We start from the raw sequence: 24,157 nt of genomic DNA on the forward strand, positions 1-24,157 counted from the left end.
TGCTTGTGTCTATTTTAACCTTGTATGCTCAGACAAGATTTTTTTCTCTGTGCAATAAAATCCCAAGAAACCATAGTAGAAACCATGCCTCTCACCATAGCATATAATTAAAAAACCCCTACGAATCAGCTTAATTTCCTAAAAAGGAAACTCTGTTTCTAGCTAAAAGCCAGTATATGAATTAGGCATAGTTTTGTTTGTAATCAACCAATATTAATTTAGAATAGTTCAACTGCCAACACTGGAATTGGAATGGTATGAAAACTTGAGTTAGGGGACTATTAAAACACATGGCTCAAATTTAAATTGAAACTCAAATAAACCCTAAAGTGTTCTAGATGGTTTGGAGACTAATGAGATTTCAGTCCATGCTAAAAATAACGAGTTTTGAGGAATCAGTTTCACAGCTTCATCCTTTCCACCCTAAAAATTCATTTCAGTGACTGTTACATAACTTAGCCTGAAATTCTGTCCTCAGTGGAAGGCAGCTGTCTTGGCTCTTTGTGGTGACGGGATTTTGCAGGGTTACCAATGGAACACACGACATTTACAAATCAATGCTCCAGATGATCCTCCAGGTCGGTGCTTATATCTAATTTTTTGTTGAGTTCTTTTAAAAAAAACTGTATTCCACCTTATCTCTAGTCAGGATCAGGATTTCGGTTGGAATTAGGGGTATAGGAGAACACTCAAGAGATGTTCCAGATGTTGGAAATGTAGTTAGTGAAAAAACAATGAAAGTGCACTAGGAGAACTATCCAAATAGCTTCACCTTTTCAAACCAAATTGATTTGCCAGGAAATGAGAATATTTCTGTGCTTAATGCTCTGCCACTTGTAAAAATGTGAAAATGGTGCATGGTTACTGCTACATGTGCAGTCTGCATTACAGCAGGTAATTGTGCTGTTTTTCAGGGATTCTGAATTCAGCCTCCCCTGGAGAGAATTGGTTTGTGTCTGAGCTTAAATAGCTGAGTGCACACGTTCAGTTGCTGGGGAAAAATATTTCCCTCTTTTACTTTCAGTTTGGTTGTACTTACATTTATGGGGCATTTTTTTTACCCACTTGCTATAGCAATAAAAATCGAGCTTGAAAAGTTGGTTCTGTCTAATCTCAATTTATATCTAAGGGTTGGTGTTTGTTTATTTGTTGTTTGGGTTTTTTTCTTTTAAATGAGATAAAATGCTATTTTAAATTAGAAACTCCAGGATTTGTGTCTTTTCGCTGCTTTAAATAATCCACTCCAATTCCAACTTTCTCCTATGCTTGTGCTGCAAGATAAACAAGAAATCTATAGAACATTAGCTGAAAACGGAACAGTAAATGAAATAATACCTCAACAGCTGCCTTTGCTCTTTCAAATTCCTCTTCCAAGGAGTGATTTCTGGAGAGAAGAGGTGCTCCCCAACGCTGCTCCCTAGTTGATCGTGCCTAAAAAATAAAAGAATAAATCAGAAAAGGATGATAGAGTCTCTGCCACATTTCTGAGTTATTTCCTCAATTGTCCAGAGCCCCAAATAGCCTTTCTCTTGGGGAAAATTAGTTGTTTCCCTACATGAATTCCTCTGAATTTTCTCACACCATAGCTAATATCACTCCTGATGGGAAGCAGAGTAATCTGTCTTTTCCAGATTTTTTTTTTCACTCGGGATGCCTGAAAGATAAAGAGACATCCAAGAAAAGGCAGTGCAAGAGCTGGACTAAAAAAGGAAAGAGCTGACTATTTTATATAGGACTTTTATCTTCATTGTTCCTTCTCCTGCATTACAACTGTCTACTCTCCAGGAAGAAAACATCTCATTTCCCCTGTACATTTTGTAGTTTTCTTTCAGGATTTCTTTCAGGATCACATTGGAGAGCCAGGTTTGCCATGGATTTCACTGGAGGAACAAATCCTTTTCACAATCAGCAGCTCTCCTGTGCCTTACTATTGGTCGATCCCATTGGAGGCACACAAAGAGTTTTTCCCTGTTCTTTTATTAAAAGCAATTTTATTATTTCATTTTTTTTTTTAACAAAAGGCACTGTACAAAACCAAACAATGTTTAGGGATGGCATAGAAAGGCACAAAGTGGCCTAATCTTGCTAAATAGAGCTCTGGCTGCTAATCCCTTCCCTCGTGTTTGTCAAGAGGTTAAACTCATTAGCCACTTGCCTGCCCATGGTCCCAACTGCATTAATTTATGTGATTATATTTCTGATGACTGTACTTGTAATATTCAATTTCAATGAGCCACACTGCTAAAAGACTAATTCTGCTCACATCAGGCTCATTGGGCTGTATCTGCAAATGCTGGTGTGTGCACTGCTGGGATGACACATCCAACACACTCCTGGGTTCTCACACACGTTGTGTCTGTGGTCGTACACATGTTTTTTTACCCAGAAACTGGCACTCGTGTCAATCTAGCCTTAAGGTTTCTGTACTGTTCCCGAGCCGTTGGTCTCTCAGGCAGAGATTGATGAGTGAGTCGTACACTGGGTGGATGATACACAGAGGGGAAGAAAGCAACAGTACAGCACAAATTCTGTGAGAAGCACAGGCTGGTGGTGGGCACTGTGGGTGTTATTCTGTGTGGGCTTCTGGACTTTGCTGTGACAGGAAGCACCAAGAGTCCACACTGAGGATCTGTTTCTGCTTTCACATCTACTGCCTCTGGTCCATGTGGTTTGCAAACTATTTTTTTCCCTTGCTGAGGCCAGGAAGAGATTTCAGGTTGTTACTGAAAACAAACCAAAACCCAGCCCTACACACAAACCAGTTGTTTTACTGATTAATAGAATTTGTGCAGAAGAGAGAACTGGTTCAAATCATTCATTTCTTTACATATCACATTATGGTGTTTGTCACTCAACATCCACAGGATCAAACTTATGTTCTACAGAGAATAAACTGAGGTTGTCTGGAATTCATGTCCTTGAGGAAGGTGCTCATATTTAATTTAAAGTTATCAAGAGACCTTAATGATATTTCCAACTACCACGTCTTATTTTTCTCCAGTAGTTTAAAACACATGTTAGTACTCCTTATTTTCTCTGTAGAAAGATACTGATGATTTTAATAAGTTTTTAATGATAAAAGGACATTGAATCATATAAAGACATTGCAATATTTTTCAGATTTCAACCTTTTTTGAGGTCGCTTTTACACTCCCTCTTTATTTTTCAGAGCCATACAGACAACCAAAATGAACCCTATATTCTAGTACCTGTCTTGCTGTTTCTCTATACTGAAATCAGATGATCTCCTGTTTCCCTTCTACACATTTCTGTTACTCCAGTGCCACACAGGGAGCCCTCATGCTGACATTCTCATACATTCTGAGCCATTGATTCTTTTCAGACTGCCTTCCAGCATAGTGTTGTAAGTAGAACCTGCATTCTGGCGCTGAAATGTATTGGAATACATATTTATACAGATGTCTTTGTCACCAGCTCATTTTTTCAACTCCCTTATTTACATTTTTTTCATTCCACTGCTGTATCATAAAGAAATTTTCTCAGGAGTGGCTTGCGTATTTATTTTCAGATCAATAATTCTGAAAATCCCAGTTGCTCCTTGGAATCACAGAAGAATCCCCACGTGGTTACATTTCCTAGTAAGTAACTACTGCTCTTGAGATCTAATGTTAGCCAGTCCTAATCTGTTTAATGCCTTCTCAATTCTTATTGTATGGTGCCAATTTTAAAATCAGAATATGATATGTTAATTCAAATGTCTTGCAGAATATCACACAGCAACATTTATCAACTTGACCTGTAATCTGAACAAAGAATTACATTTGTTTGTGTATTATAGGTGAGCAATAAAATATCTATAATGCCCAGGGGAGCATTTAAAGAGCTACAACATGAGCAAACTTAATGTACAGACAATGGAACATATTATCTCCCTCTGCAGTTTGTAATTATAAGATGAAAAATAAGCCTTCAAAAAAGCCCCAAACACTGTAGGATATCTCAGTACTAATAAAAGCATAACAAGGAACTTTCCAGAATGGCAGAGAAAAAAAAAGAACAGTGCCAATGCTGTTTAAGAGTTAATAACAGGTAAAGTATGATGTGCAAAAATGCTGAGAAGCAAGAGAGCCACATCCAGTGAGAGCCACCATGAGAGCATATTCCAGCCTTCAAACACATTTCTCCCTTAGTAGTTCAAAGCTTGTCTTTTGGATTTTGTATTGATACAAGTTCTGGTAAACACAGGATTTTGTTAAGAAGATTGCATAATTTTAATGAAAATATGACCCAGTTACTTAGCATTTCACTTTGAGGAACTAAATCTAACATGTCAAAGATGAGTGATGAGGTGATTGCCGGGGAAACTGCTGATGGAAAACTGCAGCAAGTTTGACAAGATGGAATATTTAGGCTATGGCAGAAGGTGTTCCATATGCAGAGGTTACCTTTAAATGAGATAGATAAAACCTATAGAGGACAAAGTATGGAAAACATATGCTTTGATAAAAGCTGTAACATGATTTCTTTTACAAGCATGGTAAGAACTCAGTCAAGATCAATGAACCTGTTTGCTGGGAACTGACAACTCTGGCAGTCCAAGTATAAGCAGGATGAAGCTGGCAGTGAACAAACCCACTATATTTCTGAGTAAGCTACCCAGGATAAGAACTCAGCCTCACTTTAGGTCATTTTTCTGAACCACTAATTACCAGTTCAGCATTTCGTTACTTGAATGGATCATAAGTTTGAAAAAAAAGCAGGTTATGAAAAAACAAAACAAAAAAGTCAAAACACGAAATATACCAAAACAACAGATAAGAATTTTTTTCTCTGCTTCTTTTTCAAGCTGGCTTATTTAACTTCATGATTTTTTTATTTTGAAATATCAGTCATTTCACAAAGCAGTATGGAGCCTCAACTGACTGAACTTAGACTGAATCAAAAATGTGGATTTTTGCTTCTGCAGTTATTCTAGTGGAAGATAAACAGGAAATAGACCATAGAAAGTAGAGATGTTATATACTAAATTTGCAACTGCTTTTACAGAGAGCCACGGTATTTTAATTCTGTGACAGTCTACTTGATTTACACACATCTTGGTTGAGCACAAATATTCTGGAATTTAGATCTATTAGGCTGAGGAACAGCCTCCTAAAAATGGGTCAGAGGTACTTCAAGATAAGATAGACAAACTATGTGAGAACACATCATCCATTTTGAGTGGATGATATTGCGCAATAGATCTTTTCCATTAATAAGAAGTATAAATCTATTGCAGACAAAGAAAAGATATCATACATTACAACTACAGTGAGACTTTCCAGAGGGAAAAAACCCTCCTGCTAGTAATGTAGAGATGGCAGGGAAGTAGGCTTTTTTCCTAACAAAAACACAGAAATGGATCTGATAACTTGGTTCTATTTCTATTTTCTTCAAAAAAATGGTGCATAATTTAAGAAAACACATTTAGCATTTTAATGTCTCATTTTTCCATTTTCAAATGAGGCTATTATTTTCCATTAATTTCCAGATTTTCCATCTGACAGAAAGTTTTTGAAGTCCAGGCCTAAAAATAGCTGTGGAAGGGAAGACAATTATTTTCAACTAAAAGCTAATCCACCAAACAACTCTCTCTTACCCTGGCCAGTGGCAATGACAGAAATCCCTCAGTTAAAAAATCAGAAGCAGGAAAGAAGGGGTGAAAGCAACCTGATCTACGTGAATGCAGATCTAAATCTATGTTTGTACCTGTTTGTGCATACATACATACCAAAAAATATACAACTCTATGCAATAATTGCTTACAGCTCTAAGTAATAATTGCCACAAGGTCCTGTCCAATATACTGTGACAGTGGAATTGGGCAAATCTACAAACCTTCTACCCAGAACCCTCTGTACTAGAGTTACTTTTCCTGCAGGAAAAAGTCCTTTGACCACACTGCTCTCCCACCTGTGGGGATAAACTAATAATGAACATTGGTCTAATGATTTCCTCAACCATTTTCCAATTCTGGGGATTCCTGCTTGATCAAGAGACCTTGAGAACAGATATGTTGCAGGGAGAGGGAACCATTAGAAGTCCGAATTTTCAGAACTGGTTGAAGAGAAAAAAGATGATGCTGTAAATTGTTTGAAGTTTTTGTCTTTGTACAGGAGGGTCACAGTTCACTGCAGTATTAAACTCTGAATGGTTGAGGTGCTGACATATGTAAGGTATTTTCACAACATTAATTTCAAAGAGGTGTGAAGATTCAGAGGTATAAATATTTTCCTCTGATGATCCTGAAAACATCCCTTAAATAGTTGTCCCAGAATGTGAATGGTTAGTAGGACAATTTTTCCTTGCCTTTTTGTTGTCAAATCTCCTTACCTGTATTGCAGGTGCAAGTTCTAATTCTGATGTAGAATCAGAGTCCAAGGCACTCTTGACATTAGTCAGCTCAGACTGTGATCTGTTTTCTGTGGACCTAGAAACAGTGCATTTACACACTCATCACTGAACAGTAAGACACACTGCTTTACATCTTTCAGGTTCATAAACACACACCAATTAATCAGGGTATTTATTTTAACTGAATTATCAAAAGGCAGTTATCAAAAGTACATGGACCCTTCTCAGTGTTCTCACTCATACACTTCTATTTCATATCCAGGCAAAATGAGGTTAGGCAATGACACAAGACTGTACCTACAGTCAGTGTCTAAGAATCAACCACCACTATGCAGGAATTCACCTTGGCATATGTGCATTTTCATGCCACAATATCCTAATATTCTTTCTTCCTAGAAAATGAAACCCTGTAGACCAAAATCAAGTCAACCGAGCAAAACTTGTGTCAAGCTCTAAGTTAATGAAATGCCCAGAAAAAGGGCAGGTTAAAATACAGGATAAGCATCATTTGGTCAGAAACCTTCTTCTAGTGCATGAAAATGCTGATTATGGCCATGCATAATGTGGAGAATGAGTGTTACTTACACATCAGGAAGGCAGCAGAATTAATCTGCATTAACTGTTCCCAAAGGCAAAGTCCAATTCTTCCCTCATTTGCAACCCCTCAAGTTTAGTTAACTGTGTGAAAGGGGTAGCTCTTGGTTTGGATATTTTATCTTGCCTCTTCCAGTTGTGTCCTTGAGGTAGCAAAGCCAAAATTCAGTGGATATCCAGTGAGTGTCAGATCACTGCACTGCCAAGTATCCTGTTTTATTCATTTTACTCACGTTTGTATCTGGATTTGGATCATTGCATGTCTCTGTAGAATTCTAACTACCATTTATTTAGTAATTGCACCTGCTGCTTTTCACAACACTAAAAATTGCTGGCAAAATATCATTTTAGTGTGTACTTCCTTATGATGCATTGTCCAAAATGTGTGCCTGAGCACATTTAGTGTAATCATAACAGGTTTAATGATATGACTTGTCATCAAGAAGGCATTTCTGTGAATTAAGAAAGCTGGAATGGAAATATTTTTGTAAGGAAAGCAAAAAGCTGTACCATAAAATCTCCTTTGATGGAGCTCTAGATGATGATGATGATATTCTCTCTGCAGAAGGGTGGACCTTGCTACTCCTGTCTCCATGAAAACTGACATCATCCCATTTCTCTGGATGATGAATATCAACTGGAAAATAAGAAAAGAAAATATGGATCTTTTAAAGAAACTACAACAGAAAATTTAATCTCGTCTGCTAAATGTACATTATAGAGAAAATGGTGCCACCATAGACTATACTTTAGTTAAAGTCCAATATACAGAAATGTTTTGCACCTTTCTATTTGATATGCTGTGAAAATATTTGGAAATTCACAACATTTTTTCAAAATCTATTAGCATTTATGTCAGTGTAACTCTTGATTTAAAATCAGTGATTTGTATGTAATTTAGTTTAATTGTAAAAATAAAACCTTTTTTAGAGACTACCATTTGAAAATGTAGGCAACTGATATTATTCAGTCATGTGTCAGACTCACTGTGCAAAGATCAGATGTTCAGCTCCTGTTTGAAGAAAAAGTCTCTAAAAGAATTTCTGTGCTGATGAATGGAAAGTTTGCTGCCTCCGTATAAATTACATTTACCTTGCAAATTCTCAGTTGCAGTGCAAGTAATTTAGTTTGGACGGAACTAAATTAAATTCACCTTTTCCAAAGCTTGTCGATAGATCAGGCTTGGCAGGATATTGAGTTGTTTTGGAGATTTTTTTTCAAGCTGTATAAATATATCTCTCTTGTCAAGAATGGAATTTTTTCCCTCGTATGCATAGATACAGCAGTATTTACAAATGTATTATGTATTTCTGACATCTGCAGTTCTGAAAAGGACATCTATGTATGGGCTTCCTCTCATTTTTGCCCTTTCCCAATTTCTCATCATACCCCTATAGAATTTTCCACCATTTGACTCACCCTGACTAAATCCTTTTATTCAAAGAAACCTTTCAGAGCTTTATCAGCACACTTGGTGACAATTTAAAACGTATAATAGCAAAATGTAAAATGTAAACTTGAAACTGTTTCAAGTTTAAAGTGCTTCAATTAGTTTATAAAGTGTAGCAAATGTTACACACTCTGCTAAAACGTGGTGCAACAAAAAAAATCTGGTGTTGCTCATAATTTTGTGATAATAGTCAGGAGAAACCTGTGCTAAGAAAGGCTACAGAGCACTAATAAAATAGCTACACTCTTACCAAAATCTAGTGAAGACTTGTCTGCAACTCTGGCAGCCTGGACTTTCTGCTCAGAATCCACACTGATAAGGTCAGGATTGTCTGTCTTCTTTCTGTGAGTTGAAGCTTTTAAGCCTTCACTTCTTGATGGATTCTCTGATTTCTTTGCTTTGTTTTGGGTTTGTAAGACAGGTTCACTAAGATCCAAGAGATCCAGACCTGTTGATAATACTTAGAGACAAAATGTTAAAATTTAGTGTTGTTTTAATTCAAAAAGATTGCTTTTAAAGATTTGTTTAAATTGGAAAAAACATTTCTGACATGTTTGCATTTTACTAGAGTAGGTGTGTGTTTCCTGGCTAAAGGTGATGACGAGCACATTAAAATATGGCTGGGAATTTCAGGTGCTTAACTAATGCAGTTTAATGGATTTGCATAAAAGGCTTCTCATCTGAAAATCTTAAAGACATCCGAAATCTTAAGGCTGTGGCCTTCACAGATTTTCCTCTGTTGTGAGGGTTCCCTGTACAATTGAGCTTTGAGATAAGATTTGTTTTTATTTATGATTTATCAAGTACCGGTAACAGCTGCTTAGGGCATTACTGTTGTGCCGTGTGCCATTTTGGAAAATGCAGGAGTAGATATCTTCCTGGGTTCTTAATTTAAAAGTTGCTTAAAGAATTACATTTGAAATTCCTTAGCATGTAAAATATAGGAAAACTGTCTTTTTATCATTGTTTTACAGGACAGGTGTTTTTTGACAAATCAGTTTGTATTATCTCTTGCAGTGCTTTATCTGTGTTCTTGGCAAATGACTGAATTTCATCAATCTTCATAGAATAAGAAATTTTTATTTTGCTATTACATAAATCTAACACCCCCCCGACCCTCAATCTGGTAGATATTCTAGGCAGCTATACAATATATAGATACTTTTTTACAACAAACACCATTCTTAAACAACCCGAAATAGTTGTATTCATCCCTGTAATATCTTTAGCTAGATATAAAAGGAAAAAATATTATTTACAATTGTTATTTAACTTAGTGTTCCAGTTTTTGTTATTAGAACTTGCATACTGCTTTAGACACATATTAATTATAAGTGAAGATAATCACCCAGCTGTCAATTATTCGTTTAATAATTTACGTCTATAGATTTTAATTAAATGACTTCTAACAAGCAGAGTTATTTTAAGAGATAGCAAGAGAACACAGTGGTGTTGCGCTGATTTTATTGAATCTCTGCTGATCTGCTCACCTGCATCGATTATCTTTGCACAAATACTGAGTGGGAAGGGACCAATTTCTAAAAATACCTCCAAAGGACAATATACATCAAATAGAATTCAGTATCATTCAAAAGGCTTTCAGAATTCACTCTTACTTTTTCTCTTCTCTGCTATCTCATTGAACACAATGGAGCTGAGAAATGTATTAGATCCTTTCACTATTAAGGTGTCCAAACTCAGCCTGAACAAATTGTTTTGATATCTCTTCCCTTTTCCTTTGCTATCCCATCCTAGTTTTTACTTTAAAAAGTCTTTCTAGAGTAAGGAATGGGTTTGGTTAAAATCAGACTAAATGTGGCTTTCTCATTGGTTAACTTTTGCAAAAAAAAAATATTGAGAATTGGTCAAACTAATACATACTTTTGTGAGACTTAAACAAAGTTCTTTTATTTCAGCCCCAAAGATCTGCTGGAACTGATGTGGTTTGAATCTCATCATATTGGCCCTCAAATGTAATGAACAAAGTTTTTTTCTACGAATAGTTCAGGCAATTATAATTTAATACTGGCTTGTGATTTTGTGCGAATAGTAAAAAATCAAGAAACTACTTGAAAAAATGTGCTCTAAATAAGACAAAATTAAATTATTTCTATCTACTGAGGGGTAGTAAAGAATGTTGTTTACCTGCAGTGTTCGATGTTACAGGCCTTGCAACAGCTTCTGGTTTAGTTTCACAGAGAAAGTCGTCAATGGAGGGGCTCAGGAGGGGTCTGCTTTCCTGTTGCTCATTCACCAGCTAACAATAAAGAACCCTGGGTCACAGAATGTTCTTGGCATGAACAATTTAAAGAAATAAAACACATCTCACAACATCACGTGCTTTATTTTTGATTGTGAGAGTAAAGTGTTGCAATTAGATGATGCACAAATATATCTGGCTTTAAAATAAAAAGAGTCCAATTGCTCTTTTGGGGCAAAAATTACATTCTGGTTTTACAAATCACACAAAAATAAAGCAGCAAGATGATTTTTCCTTAGCAGTTATTGCATACTATTGCTTATAGGGCTAAAGTATACAAGGCCTGATGCAACTCCCTTCAAATCCATGGTGAAGTTGGCCTTCTCTATCACCAGGAGACTAAACAGGGCGTTTTTAGTATTTGGAAGTGGCCTTTTTTTTTTTTCCCACCAGTAACATGCTTCCCCACAGAACTCCCACAATAGCATTTCATCCAGCAAATATGCATTAGCCCATTAAACAATGACCCGCTGAGACAGAAAACACTTCTCTGCCATACAACAACATGTGAATGACAGTGGATGGAGCCTGGTGAGTGTATGAACTTCCTGCACGAGCTCTGACTTTGGGAAGACTTGCAGTACAACTTTTATTTATGAGCAGTTTTCCAGTTTTGTTCTGACTGCATGGATGCATTGGTTTTCTGCTACCTAAAAGGAATCTCTGCATTACAAGCTATTTAATGTACTAGGGATTAAAAAGAAAAAGCAGTAAAAGTCTCAGAAATAAAAGTCTCCTCTTTTCCATCTATCTCTGACTGGAGGATCAAGACCTAAGCTGAGTTGGAGGGATACCTGATGGTGTGTCCTGCATTTACTGTGAATTAATAATGGAAATAGTGGAAATATGTTTTCCCTCTGCTGCTTTTACCTGGAGTACTTTCAGGTTTATTTTTCCCTCTCCTCTCTCCTTCTTGCCATTCTCTTCTCACTCTCTTTACACTGTTGAATTTTCGGAATTTTCTCTCAGATATATTTGAATTTTAAAATTTAGGATGGACTAAAACTGGCAAAAAAAGGTATTTACTCATCCTCATGTTTGTTAATTACCGGCATTGAGCTCAGGATTACCTCTGAGCTTAAATTCACTGTTGTTCAGTACCTGATTTCTGTATTGCAAAGTTGCAACAAAATACCAGAGCTATTGAAATAAAAAGTCCACTATTTTAATGGATCAAACATTTAAGCTGGTACCTAATGCTGACTAACTCTGTACGTGCACAAATGCATTTGCCCAGGACCTTGAAATACCAATTTACATGAGTGCCATGAGAGACAGGTGAGTGATTGCCTGCCCAACTGTGGGCAGCACAACGTACAACTATGGGCACTTCATTTAGAAATCTGGCAATGGTGCTGTCCCAAACTCTACATCTACGTGTGCTAAACCCAGACTGCAGATGCACCTCACCAGTGACTTAATCATGGGGGGTTCTAACTCGAAAGCACCCAAGATCACTCACTGCAGAAGTGAGAAATAGAAAATCTTAAGACCAGATGAAAAGGCAATTTATTGCCCAAAACTCGTTGTGGACATAAGAGGATAAACTCTGGGAAGACCAGCAATAATAATAATCAGTGTTGTGGCAGGGAAGGAGACAAGGATCAATAAAGATCTGAATTTTTCCAAGATCCAGCTGAAGTATGAAGTTTGATAAATAATTTTTTTTTATTTTCAAAGATGGTTATCATGTCCTTAGAAATTTCTTTATTACAGTGGTTGTAAGAGGAAGACCTGCTATGCAACAGGCATTCATTAGTTTGATACCAGCATTGGATTGTTCAAAAGCCTTGATAAAATTCTACCAACAAACTGAAAGAAGATTGGTGGTAATATCAGCTTCATCAGCAAACAACAAGATCTAATTTTTACTAACTTGTGTCTTCTTTCTGCTGCATTTACAGCAGTTTTATTTAGTTATAAAACAAATAGGTTCCTCTTCTCTGACTCTCTGACTTTGTGAACAAATACACTAAATTCATCAGACACGGGCCACCCAAATGGTCAGCAGAATAAAACACACATTTTAGAGGTGACTAAGAGTTTGACTTGCTTAGGCTAACAAAATGAAGATTGAGTAGGCATATAGTTATTCTTTGTGTATACATAAAGGGAGAGTGGTTAGATGACATTGGAGGAGGAAAGTTATTTCAGCTATAGAGAAAGGCTGGAATGATAACAAAGAGCTCTAAACCTACCATGAATAGATCTGGTCTGGGAATTAAAAGAACCTATCACAGCAGAGAACTATATGAACAATATTTTTTTTAGGGTAGAGGGACAAAGTGATTTTTGCCAAGCCTTGTACGAAACTCTTTATGGTGTGATTGCTTTTGAGAAGTGGACTGTGACCCAGAGGATCCCTCCTAGTCCTGTGTCCTGTGCTCCCACAACTAAGGACTAGAAGCTGTATGAGTGTCTTATTAAAGGGCTTATTCCTATGAAAAATAATCTGTTTTCAACTGAAACATTTGGGTCAAAACAGATAGCAAGTACATAATCATGTCTACTAAATCTCAATAAATACAAACTATGTATGTACAGCAATAGGACAAATCAGAAAAATAATATTTTGTTGTGAGGCAGACATTTAATGATGAATTAAGATCTTAATAAGTTAGAGTGTCATGAGCTGATATTTTTTGGGCAGGTAAGTGGGCAGTGGGGTAGGTTTCTGACATTACTCTGTAATCAATGCCACTTGTTAAGCCCTTGGTCTCACACTTGGAATTTCATTTTGCTACCTCATATATTGTACCAAATTTATCCCTAGTTTAACTTTGCTCAAGTTATTAGAGTTTTATCAGGCATGAATTTCGAGTAGTGCTATAAAAGATTCATGAGTTGAAAACTATGATCTATATTAAACTAATAATTTATGGTTCTTGAGCACCTTTTGGGCGAAAATCACGGAATACTTTAAAACATTCATGAATCAAGCTTGGCACCACTGCAGAGCTGAGAAGTATTATCTCTACGTTGCAGATGAGGGAAGTAAAGTGAAATTAAGAAAGTCACCCAACGTCGCCAGGTGCTGGAGGAAGCGGCGCTGGGAACAGGAGCCGGGCAGACGTTGCCACACTGGATTTATGTGCACAATATCTGTACACACATCAAGCAGTATAGACTCAGCCTGGAGAACTGTGGGTTTCTGAGTACTGATTTAGCCAGTGAGAGCCATAAATTCTCATAATGTCTCCAAGAATTTAAATTTTCTTTATAAAGTTCATTTTAATTAAAGAAGAAGCCCACACACTCCTCTGACTGAGGGATTTCTAAAATCTGTGGAGGGTGGTGTTCTCTACTATCAATACATCTGAAGAGACTCATTCATAGTATAAAATACTCCTCCTAAATCTGAATGAGTTTTCTGGGACTGATTCTGCTGTTGAACAGCACAACAGGAAAAGATGGTTTTTTCACCCCAATACTGCTACTGGAAATTTTTGTCCCTAAAAGCAGATACGTGGGGCTTTTGGGTGCTTTGGGAGAGATACTGGGAGAGTCAAAAGTGTCATCTGGTGATATTTGATACATTGCTTCAATATATTCAAAGCAATGCTTCAATATACTCAAAGCAAGGATTATTTAACAGCAACTGTAAGGTGTGGTCCTTCCATCCCATTTTATACACCCTCTTACTGCATTCCTGGTCTTTATCTGTTTGCAGTGCACAAAGCATGATGGTTTGTTTCTTTTCTTTTTTTTAAAGTATTAGTAGGGCATAACATAACACTAATGTTTAAGATAAATTATTTCAACTTTAAACTGGGGGGTGGTTCCAGTCAGGCATAGGCAGCTAATTAGCACCTATGTTTTGAGCACATAGTGAACTAGTTCTCTTAAATTAAGTGCCAAGATTCCCTCCATATTCAGTAGGGAGAAAAAAATGCCTAGAAAAGCAACTCCAGAGGGAGGTTCTGCCTGCCTAATTTAGGTTGTCCCTCAGGAGGCTCTCAAAGGCACCTCACTTTCCCCCTGGCTATATATGGAATTTATCTTAGAAGGACTGGTTCAAGAGGCACCCAAAATTTAGCTACCCAAGTTTGTTGGATTGGATTTTGTATTGGATCCACTTTGTCACCTGAGGCTGATTGAATTACTCCTGGCAGTAATTTAGGAAGCCCCAAACTACTGCTAGGATAAGAGGAAACAAGTCAATTGGTTTCCACTACCTGAGTCTTTCTAAAAACTGATAAATGGGAACCACAACCAGAAACTGAGGTTACTGTTCTCTGGAGAGTAAATGGAAGTACTGGCCTGACAGCTGAGTCCCTGTATCGTTATCTTGGCAGAATGAGAACTGGAAGACCTTGTTTTCTGCTTGCAGAGGGAGGAAAGGGAGCTCCTGGAAAAAGTCACTAGTCTCATGATAAAAGTTCAAATTGCACGAGTTACATTTTTCTTCACTTGCTTTTCTAGTAGGTTTATAAACATCTCACAACCAAAATTACTGCCTCACGCAGTTTATTTACTCTTGTATAGTAAGTGTGATCACTACTCAGCTTTTTGCATCATCCTTGTGCCAGGGTGATACTAATTCTTTCTCTGTCAGTGTGAATTTATGGCCCAACGACACTGACGTGAGAGCCAAATATTTGGTTTACACAAGAACAGAGAATCAATTCCCATGGCACGTGGTACAACTGACTTTGGCCCTGTGGGAATCGTGGGAAGCTCCAAAACTGAGACAAACTCTTTTTACCCTCTTGCAAGGAGCACTCGTGCTGCTGCCTCTCTGAAGACTAGTCTAGCTCAGCAGATGATAACCAGTGCTCTGTTGCAAAGTAGTAGGAAGTGTGTGGAGTGGCCTGTGAACCAGAGGTGACAATATCTTACCCCAGTCACCCCAGGGGCTTCGTGCAAACAGATGTCAGGGTTTGTGTGAAGTCAGAGAAGCTGTGAGACAATTGCTGTAGACATTGCACTGGATATTTAAATTCATGTGCCAGCAGACATTTAAAATTGTGCTTGATGTCTGAGTCAGTAAATAATAGTGTGTATGTTGCATCCTCATAAAGAGCAGTTGCGTTTGCTGACAACTCTTGCTGTGATCCCTGTGTCACAGCAACATCCTACCTGTGTTTCTAAGTGCTGACAAATTATGGTGTTTTATTGCAAGGTAAAACTAAGTATCTCTCAATTCAGAATCTCCTTCCCTCTGTCCATCCTGGTCCAGCTAAAGAAAACTTAACATGGGAGTTGTGTCTGGCTCCTGCATTTTGGCCTGGTTCCAGCAAAGCACTTTAGTGTGCTCTGCAGAGCTCAAGGTTAAGCATGTGCTTAACTGTCCTGCTGGATCAGAGCCATGGGGGAAGAGGAGGAAAGTTGCTCTTGTCATATTTTGACTGTGACTGACAGTTTGGCCTTTACTAGTCATATAAAAATGTGATTTATTGTAAATCTGTTGCATTGTAAATCTGTGCACGCTCCATGCACTTTTGAAGTTAAAGGAAGCTGTTTTCTAAAACAGAGTGTCTCCCCCTCCTGGGTGTTAGAAGATTTTACTTATTTATTTTCCTTCATTTGGTTATGCATTGTTTTTGTGGTGTTACCTTATGACTTGTGTTTTAGCCTCTCCTCTTCCTCATATCACTATTTAGACTGGAGAACTGCTCTACAACAGTGGTCAAAGACAACATTAACTCATTGTCAGAGATGCTTACAGATCCTTGCAAGTAATATAGTCACTAAGAAGTTACAAAGTGTTCCTTTAAGTAAATGATTTCTTACGGAAGTACCTAGTCTGTACTCCTAAAATGACCTGCTAGTTAACTGAGGGGCCAACAAATTTTACGTGGAAGCTGAATAAACACAGGTTGGAATAGTCTTGTAGAACGGGAAGGATACAGAATCTAAAGTAATCTGTTGAGAAAGTCCTGGAAAAACCTATACTGAGGGGGCAGGCACAAGTGTGATAGTATCTACAAGGAACTCTTCATGCTAGATTCTAGTTTCTCTATTATTCACTAAAACTACTTTTTGTGTGGGAACTTTGGCTGAAGAGGAAACTTGGCTTTGAACCCACAGTTCTCAAATGCTCTTAGATAAGGTGCAGAGGATAGAAACTAGAGAGGTGCTGCTTCCCTCACATTGCAGGTGGTGCATTTCTACTCTTAGAGCTTCTCTCAGAGCAACTTTGATCTTTCCTTACAAAATATTATAAAATTATTTAACATTATTCTCTAGGTGAAAATAAAGAAGACTGACAACATATAGAACTGAGCAGCAGGTACAAGTTCTTTGTGAAGGTGGGAGAATTCAAGACATCAAATATAGCATGGATTCTGGCAGAATTTAGTTAATGTAAAACTTATGCCATTTCTACTGATCTTCAGTTGTGTTGAAAATGCCCTTTTTTCATTTTCCATTAAAAAAAATTCATCTTTTACTGTATCCTTGCTGTATCTTTGCATGTAGGCTGTAATAACTTCAAAATATCACAGATTTTTCTTGCCCTTTCTGTGTTTTTTCTTTTCAAATAAAGTTCTGTAGCATAGCTACAGCAAGGCTGTGGACATGTTACTGTGGCCAGGTGCAGGAACCAAGCCATGAGTCCTTGTTATTATATGGCCTTTCTCTGTAGGGATCTGTTATGGTGCGTGTGGCTGCTTTGGAATGTTTTTTGTAAACTGAAGAGCTTGAAACTCGTAAGTTATTTGTAAATTGCAATTCAGTAGAACAGTTTCACTGTAAAAACAGAGTTCAATGACTCTAGAACCGTAGTATATGGTTTGCAGCTCTTTAACAGGACAGTATATTCTTGCTTAGAGTATGCATGAATGAAGAGCCAACAAGTTTCTGAAAACTCCTGTTATTTCATGTAAAAACCAGGATTAAACTGGTATATTATATCATTCATAAAAAAAAAATTGTCCAATCTTTCTGTCCTTAGGGAATAGTGAGGCATTTTACAATGTATGAAAAAGTATAGTTAATTTTTTTACTGTATTAAAAAAATGACACCACCAATTCCCATGGTAATTTCAAATTAAAACTGTTATTTCGTGCAAAAACGTATTTAATTTATGTGACAGAGAAATCTGTATTACTTTGGGCAAGCAGCCAATTTATGACTTTTAAGCATATTGTCAAGGAAATTTTATTGTACTCATGAGAATATTTGTGCTGAAATTATGCATACTGCCCTAAAAGCAATAAGTGTTGAGCAATATTTAACTTAGAGGTAAAGAACCAATTAATATTTGTACTGCTAAGTCTGCATTTTTTTGCTCTTCATGTATTTACCCTGCTTTAATAATACATGAAAAAGAGTTATCAGTAGGACTTACGAAGTGTCTCCAGATAAACTACTCGAAAATTTTGTAATAAATCCAATGACAGAGATCTGAGATGTAAGGAAAATATTGCTCATGAATTTATGACAAATCCTTTAAAAAAAAAAAAAAGCCATCTCAGGTCTAGTTCTCTTAAGATCAGTGTGGAAATTGCCGCTGTTCTCAGAAGACAACTTGGAATGCACAGTGTATTATTGTAGCCCAAATTTAGATAATGATAGTAATTAAAAAGCTTGATTTTTGCCTTTTTTTTACATTAATGTGCTTCAGTCAGTGAAAATGGAGTGAGTTCTGGTTGTCTATAAAAGATAATGGAAGCTAATTACATTCCCTGTAACATCCCACCATTCTGTTATAATGTTATTTAGTAAACATTTACGGCGTGGGTTGGAAGTCAGAGCAAGTCTAATACTAAGAAGCTTAGAATGAACATGATTGAATTCAAATGGGACAGTCAACTTTACATGGAAATCTGTGATTATGCAATAAAATTCATGTAGTGAGTCCTTGATACGCACATCAGAAAATCTCCTAACAACATTGGGAGCTGAATATTAGCTATTTTTACTCTGTTTCCTTTATAAAATTAAATTGAAGCATTTGGAAAATCTTCTGTCAGAGACTAAAAAATCCCAAACAAAGCTACAAAAAGTCCCAGAACAAAACAAAAAAACCCAACAAAGCAGGCAAAAAAAGAAAAGTAAACCCAACCCAAAACATTCCACCACCACCAAAATAAAATAAAACAAAATAAATAAATAAAAGCACATGAAACCCCAAATAGCAAAACAGTGGCTTTCAGGCAGTGGAAATGTTTGAGTATTTTATTCATAAGCCCTTGAGCAAACATAAATCTGCTTAGATCAACTAATGGCATGCAAATGAAGTTCACTTAAAAAAAAAAAAATAGTTCCTACTCTGAATGCTAACTAATACCTTGAAGAGAGACTATAAAAAATCTTAAGCATCTGGTGGAGTTAATTGGGGTGTACTCATGAAACATCTCTTTTTTTTGACGTGTGCTGTAGCCTGCATTTTTCATGGGAGAGGATGAATTTCAGCATGTTTCTTATAATGTAACTTCAGCTTTTTAATTCCAACTGAAATTCTAAACCCTAAGTGTTCTGTAAGTTAACTTTTTAAGTTTTAAGTGGTTGAGATCAAACCTATGCCCTGAGAAATGTCTGTGTAGGTCCTGTAAATTCTAAGTAGGCAGCCCCTATATTTTTTGGTTATAAGCAGAAGCGGGGAATAGCTTTCAAGATATACTTTGCATTTCTTTTTCCTGTTGGTGAATTTTTTCATGGACTCCCATTTCTGCTCCATATAAGTCCAGAGTATATTTGTATATTTGCCACAGCATTGTCAGGGACATGAATCCCCACTTGCAGGTCTTTCTTTCTGTTACCTTTACAGGGATCCTACCATGAGTAGTTCCAATTTGTGTACTCTAATGAGTAATCTAAATTAGGTGTGATGAATCTGGGACAAATAACACTTGTGACACCATGAGATTTGTTTGTTTAAAATCAGTCTGGCAAAGCATTTAATCATGGACTTTTTTACTGCTCAATAAAGCAGTTAATCATATTTTAAAGTACAAGTCTGGATCGAAGTGTGTTATTGAATCAGATCCCTTGAAGTTCACTGACCTGCAGTAAACTGGGAATTTCATAGATGGCTGTACAATTAAACTTTGACTTCAGGGAGTATTTAGGTTTAAATTTCTCATTAGAAAGTAATTTCAAAGTGAGGTTTTTTCCTCCTGACAAATGCAAAGAAGCTGTGAAGAGGTTAAACAAAAATCTTATTTTACAATTAAAATCAAGTTCTTATGCACGATTTTTCTCATTTATTTCTTTGCTTCAGTTAGAGGTATATTGATTCATAGCTGCATGGTCAGTTAATCTTTGAACCTTCAATAAAATTTCTTTCACATTTTCTACGTTCTATTCATATGAAAAAAAAATCTGTTTTTTTATTTGTCCCAGTCTTCTGAATTACCTTTAAAAAGCTAAAGGGAGACAGAAACATGGATAGAGTTATGTTCTATAAAATCCTATGAGTGCTGCAAGCTCACTCTGTTGATGCTTAAGTATTAAATTTGGCAACCTCTGAATCCTTTTTCACACCAATAAGTGTGAAGAAAGTGACTTTTATGGAAGGTAATGGAGACAGAATCACAGAAAATAGATACTGGGAGTCCTATTCAATTACCAAGAATACCCCTCTGCTTACTGTAGTGTACTCATTACTGCTGGAATGATGATTGAGATTCCCAGTTGCCATATATTGCCATGGCCCCACTGGAGTATGCAGTACTTTTTTCGTTCATGTTATTTGAATGTTTGCCTCCAGATCTGATGATATAAGACAATATCTGATGATATAAAACAATATCTGATGATATAAAACAACCTGGGAATTGGAAACTTTATTTAAATTTAATTCTCAGTATTTATATAAAAAATAAGTGTCGTATTTTACAAGCTGGACTTTGCTAGGAGCACTACAATAATATATGAGTATTTATCTGTCTTGTTCTGTATTGGATATGTTTTTAACATTTTCCAGAGGAAGAGAGCAAAGAGACATATTTTAAAATACAAATTCAGGGGCCTACGCATATTATCACTGTCAAAAAGAGGATTGAGACTCTTCTTTGAGTATCAGATTCCAACTATGCTTCCTGTGGTATCTGCTCCCACAGTCAGACATGATTAATGCTCCATTTATCATGGATTTTGGAAATGGGAGATTTTAGAAAACCCAGTACTCCTCTATCTAGGCTTCATCCTTCCACTTTACTCTCAGGATTTTGCTTAGCTCGTTGTAAGGCTGGAGCAGCATGGATACCCAATGGATTTAATTACTTCCTGATATAGTAGACCTGCCTGCCTAGTATAATAGACTGGGCTTGGTGATGGTGAGAACTTTGGAAACATCAGGTTTTATTCTCATGACTCAACTTAATCTGGCTTGGGAAGTCTGTAGCCAGTTTGGAACGGGAGTGTTTCACCCTGTGAGCAGCAACCACATCCATCTGTTTCATCATGTAAAGACCAGAGACAAACACTTTGATGGTGATGGTCAATGTATACCACGATATAACAGAGCGATATTTTGCATGGGTGGTCTGAATGAGAGGTTTACACGGACACACTACACAGACAGCATCTCAAACCAACACTTCAGCCAGACAATTAGGGTACAAATGATGTATGCAACATGGTCGTACAACTGCACACCACACGTACATGATGCAGAGATGGCTATGGAAAATACTCACTTTTTCACTTGATTCTGCTTCCTTTTGGCTTCTGCACCCCTTTGGTGCATAGCAGGGAAGTAGGTATTTGTGTTTAGTGGAAGAAATTACACTGACTAACAGACACAAGCATTTTACTCATAAATTTATCATAGACTATTGCTGAGGAGACTGACAGACAGCCACTACAAATGGTGTGTTAAACATTTAATGAACCCAGGCTGAACACCTGTCCCTGTTGAAGCCAATGGAAGTTTTGTGTGTTAATTTTTTTGCGTGTTTAATTTTTTTTTGAGTGCCATGAGGTTTAGAGGGGGCGGCATTCCAGGTTGGTTTCTAGTTGCTTTTTAATCACTTTGTAGAAAATCAGAAATGATGCCTTAAAGGGAGCATCTTTTTCCTTTGTTCAATTACTTCATAGACACTTGAGTTCACCATGAGCAAAATATGGTGTTCAACAGGGGCTGAGGAGGAGGTGCCAGACCTGGTTTCCAAATTAGTAGATGGCATTTCTAGAATGTGTATTAGTGCAGCACATCTGCGATGCTCTGAAAAAGAGGTAGGTCCTGGTGTGTGTGCATCTTAAAACTTTCTAAAAGTACAGTCACTGTTATCCTAAATCATGAACAGAGTAAAACAGGATTGTGGATTTTGTTTAAGGATCTCACATAAAAACAACTTCCAGCAATTTCCATTAAACCTCCTGATGAGTAGGAAGTATTTGTGTGCAGTAAATATCAGCAGTAAACTAAATGCATTTGCTTGGGGAACAAATTCATGTACGTGAGCAACATAAGAGAATAAAATCCAATCTTGTAACAAGATGGCTGTGATGTGATTTACAGTAGTGTTCAGTTACTGTCTTTAAGAAACTAATGGAACCACCAAATATTTGGTGGGTACTCCAAGGTGTGAGTAAGGTTTAGTGTGAGGACATTTTGTCCTTCCTTCAACTGAAGTCGTAGAATGAAAGCAATGAGATGTGCAAATCATGTATTCTGATCCAGACCAGGAACAGAATCCCAGTGAAAACTTAGGAATGGGATCTGAGATTTTGAAAATGATACTATTGTGAACTGACTGTTTCTTATTTTACATATGCATTGATGTGAATATTTTATATATGAATTGCAAATTGTATTTGTGGCATGAATATCGATGGCATGAATTAGAACCGTAATTTTAAGTCGCTTTAAAATAACTTTTTGGTAACTGAAACTGGGGGAAAAATGCATTTCTGTTTAATTTTTCATGTGGAAACATCTAGCCCCCCCATTAGTTTCCCCCGTCAGTGAAGCATTGGGATGCCCCTGGCGCGGGATGCCTCGCATGGGGCGTGGGACTCGCGCAGCGCCCGCGGCCTCCTCAGAGCCCCGCGCTCCGCCCACCTGTGATGCCACAGTGAGGAGGGGCTTTTCTTCTGCAGACTCCTCCCTCGGAATCTCCTTCATCACCATGGCCACAGCCTTATCGGCCGCCCTAGCGCCTTTGCCCTACAACAGCGAAATCAACAATGGCTCCAGTCAGCAGCGAGCGGGAACCGCCGCCCCCCGCGCACACGCACCCCGAACCATCCCGGCGGGACACCGGCGGCGCCTGCGGCTGGAAGCAAAGCTTGGTCATAAGCAGAATACACACACACTGGTGAAAAATAAGGATAATAACAAATTATCTGTGAACCCGACAGTTAAGGAGGCGGTTGGGGTCTAACTGTGGTCTGGTGGCTCTTTAGAGTTGCCCCAGTGAAGTCAACAGGAATCCGGCACTGTCCTGCTGAGCCAAGACCTGCTGGAAGTCCGCTGATGGTAGGATAGGATTCCCATAGGAGTAAGGGCTGGAGGATCAGCCCCTTCATTTAATTTTAGTTACCCCAATATTTATATCCAAAACACCTGATTTTTTCCATTTGCTTTGGTTTTTTGAGTTTTTTTGTGTTTTTTTTTTCCTCAAAAATATCTTCAAACTGATTTTGCAAATAAAGCACAGTTCCTTGTGGTTCACTGAGGCAAACTCTCCCTGAAATTTGAATGTATAATCTGGACCCACAGTGTTTACAGCTCTAGTAACATTTAAAAAAGCAATTTACATCATATAAACAGTCTATGTTTTTGCTAAAAGAACATGCGGAGCCAAATCCTGCCATCATAGACATTGCTACAGCTCTCCCCAAAATGATCATTGTTGTTGAACTTACTGCAAGGATTCTTTTTTAAAATTTCACTTTTCTTAAAATTCACTGAATACATTGTAAATATTCAGGACAAAGTTAAGATATGCTAATGTTATTTAATATATATTAGCCAAAAAAAAATGCACCATTATGTCCCATACTCTGTTTGATGCTCCTCATTTTTATTTAATGAGGGTATCTATCATCTTGAATTTGCATCGATTTCTATCTTGATTTTTCGTCTTATTTGATTTCCACCTCTTGCAAGTCACAGAGAAAGTTGGAGTGCACACATAAAGCATCACAGCAGAGCTGTGTTGTGCCAGTGACCCTGGGCATGTCCTTATTATTATACTTTAAAGGCTTCCACTGATTTCCCTGGAAGTTTTGACTGTGCACAGAATGCAGGATCTGGCTCCATAAAAGAAGTATTTTACACTGGACTTAAATATATCTGAATACTTAAAAGTCTACTAACAGAAGGGGTGCTTTAGTATGACATCATATTCAAGAATTACTTTCACTAGCAGTGTATTCTGTGTCAGATAACCCCCTGCTCTTGCTTATACTGAGCTACACGATGTTTCAGAAACATTTCATCAATTGCAGGTAAAACCATTATGAACTATTGCAGGTTCTAAACAGACTTTATTAATCATCAGGTCAATATTAGATTAGCTTGCTTGTGCAACACATCACAGGTACCCTACAGAGAGTTCTTTGCATGCTGTAAGAAATTCTCAGAGCAGAAGTGTCACAAATG

General features: G+C 37.3%; 1 protein-coding gene across 5 annotated transcripts in view; it reads right to left on the reverse strand.

Annotated features, from left to right (window-relative positions):
- The window catches only part of PEX5L (peroxisomal biogenesis factor 5 like), a 107,982-nt gene that overhangs the window by 18,033 nt on the left and 65,792 nt on the right, over positions 1-24,157 (reverse strand). For 3 of the 5 annotated variants that reach the window (XM_064665916.1, XM_064665918.1, XM_064665919.1), the window contains 7 exons: positions 22,613-22,717; positions 21,246-21,284; positions 10,544-10,655; positions 8,649-8,858; positions 7,459-7,585; positions 6,334-6,430; positions 1,336-1,431 (listed from right to left, as the gene is read on the reverse strand). In XM_064665916.1, the coding sequence (XP_064521986.1) occupies positions 1,336-1,431; positions 6,334-6,430; positions 7,459-7,585; positions 8,649-8,858; positions 10,544-10,655; positions 21,246-21,284; positions 22,613-22,717 (786 nt within the window). The remainder of the gene's footprint in view (positions 1-1,335; positions 1,432-6,333; positions 6,431-7,458; positions 7,586-8,648; positions 8,859-10,543; positions 10,656-21,245; positions 21,285-22,612; positions 22,718-24,157) is intronic. The other 2 variants (XM_064665917.1, XM_064665920.1) reach the window with 2 other exon arrangements.

The sequence above is a fragment of the Pseudopipra pipra genome, chromosome 10 (genome assembly GCF_036250125.1).
Source record: "Pseudopipra pipra isolate bDixPip1 chromosome 10, bDixPip1.hap1, whole genome shotgun sequence".
In the NCBI taxonomy this organism is placed as follows: domain Eukaryota; kingdom Metazoa; phylum Chordata; class Aves; order Passeriformes; family Pipridae; genus Pseudopipra; species Pseudopipra pipra.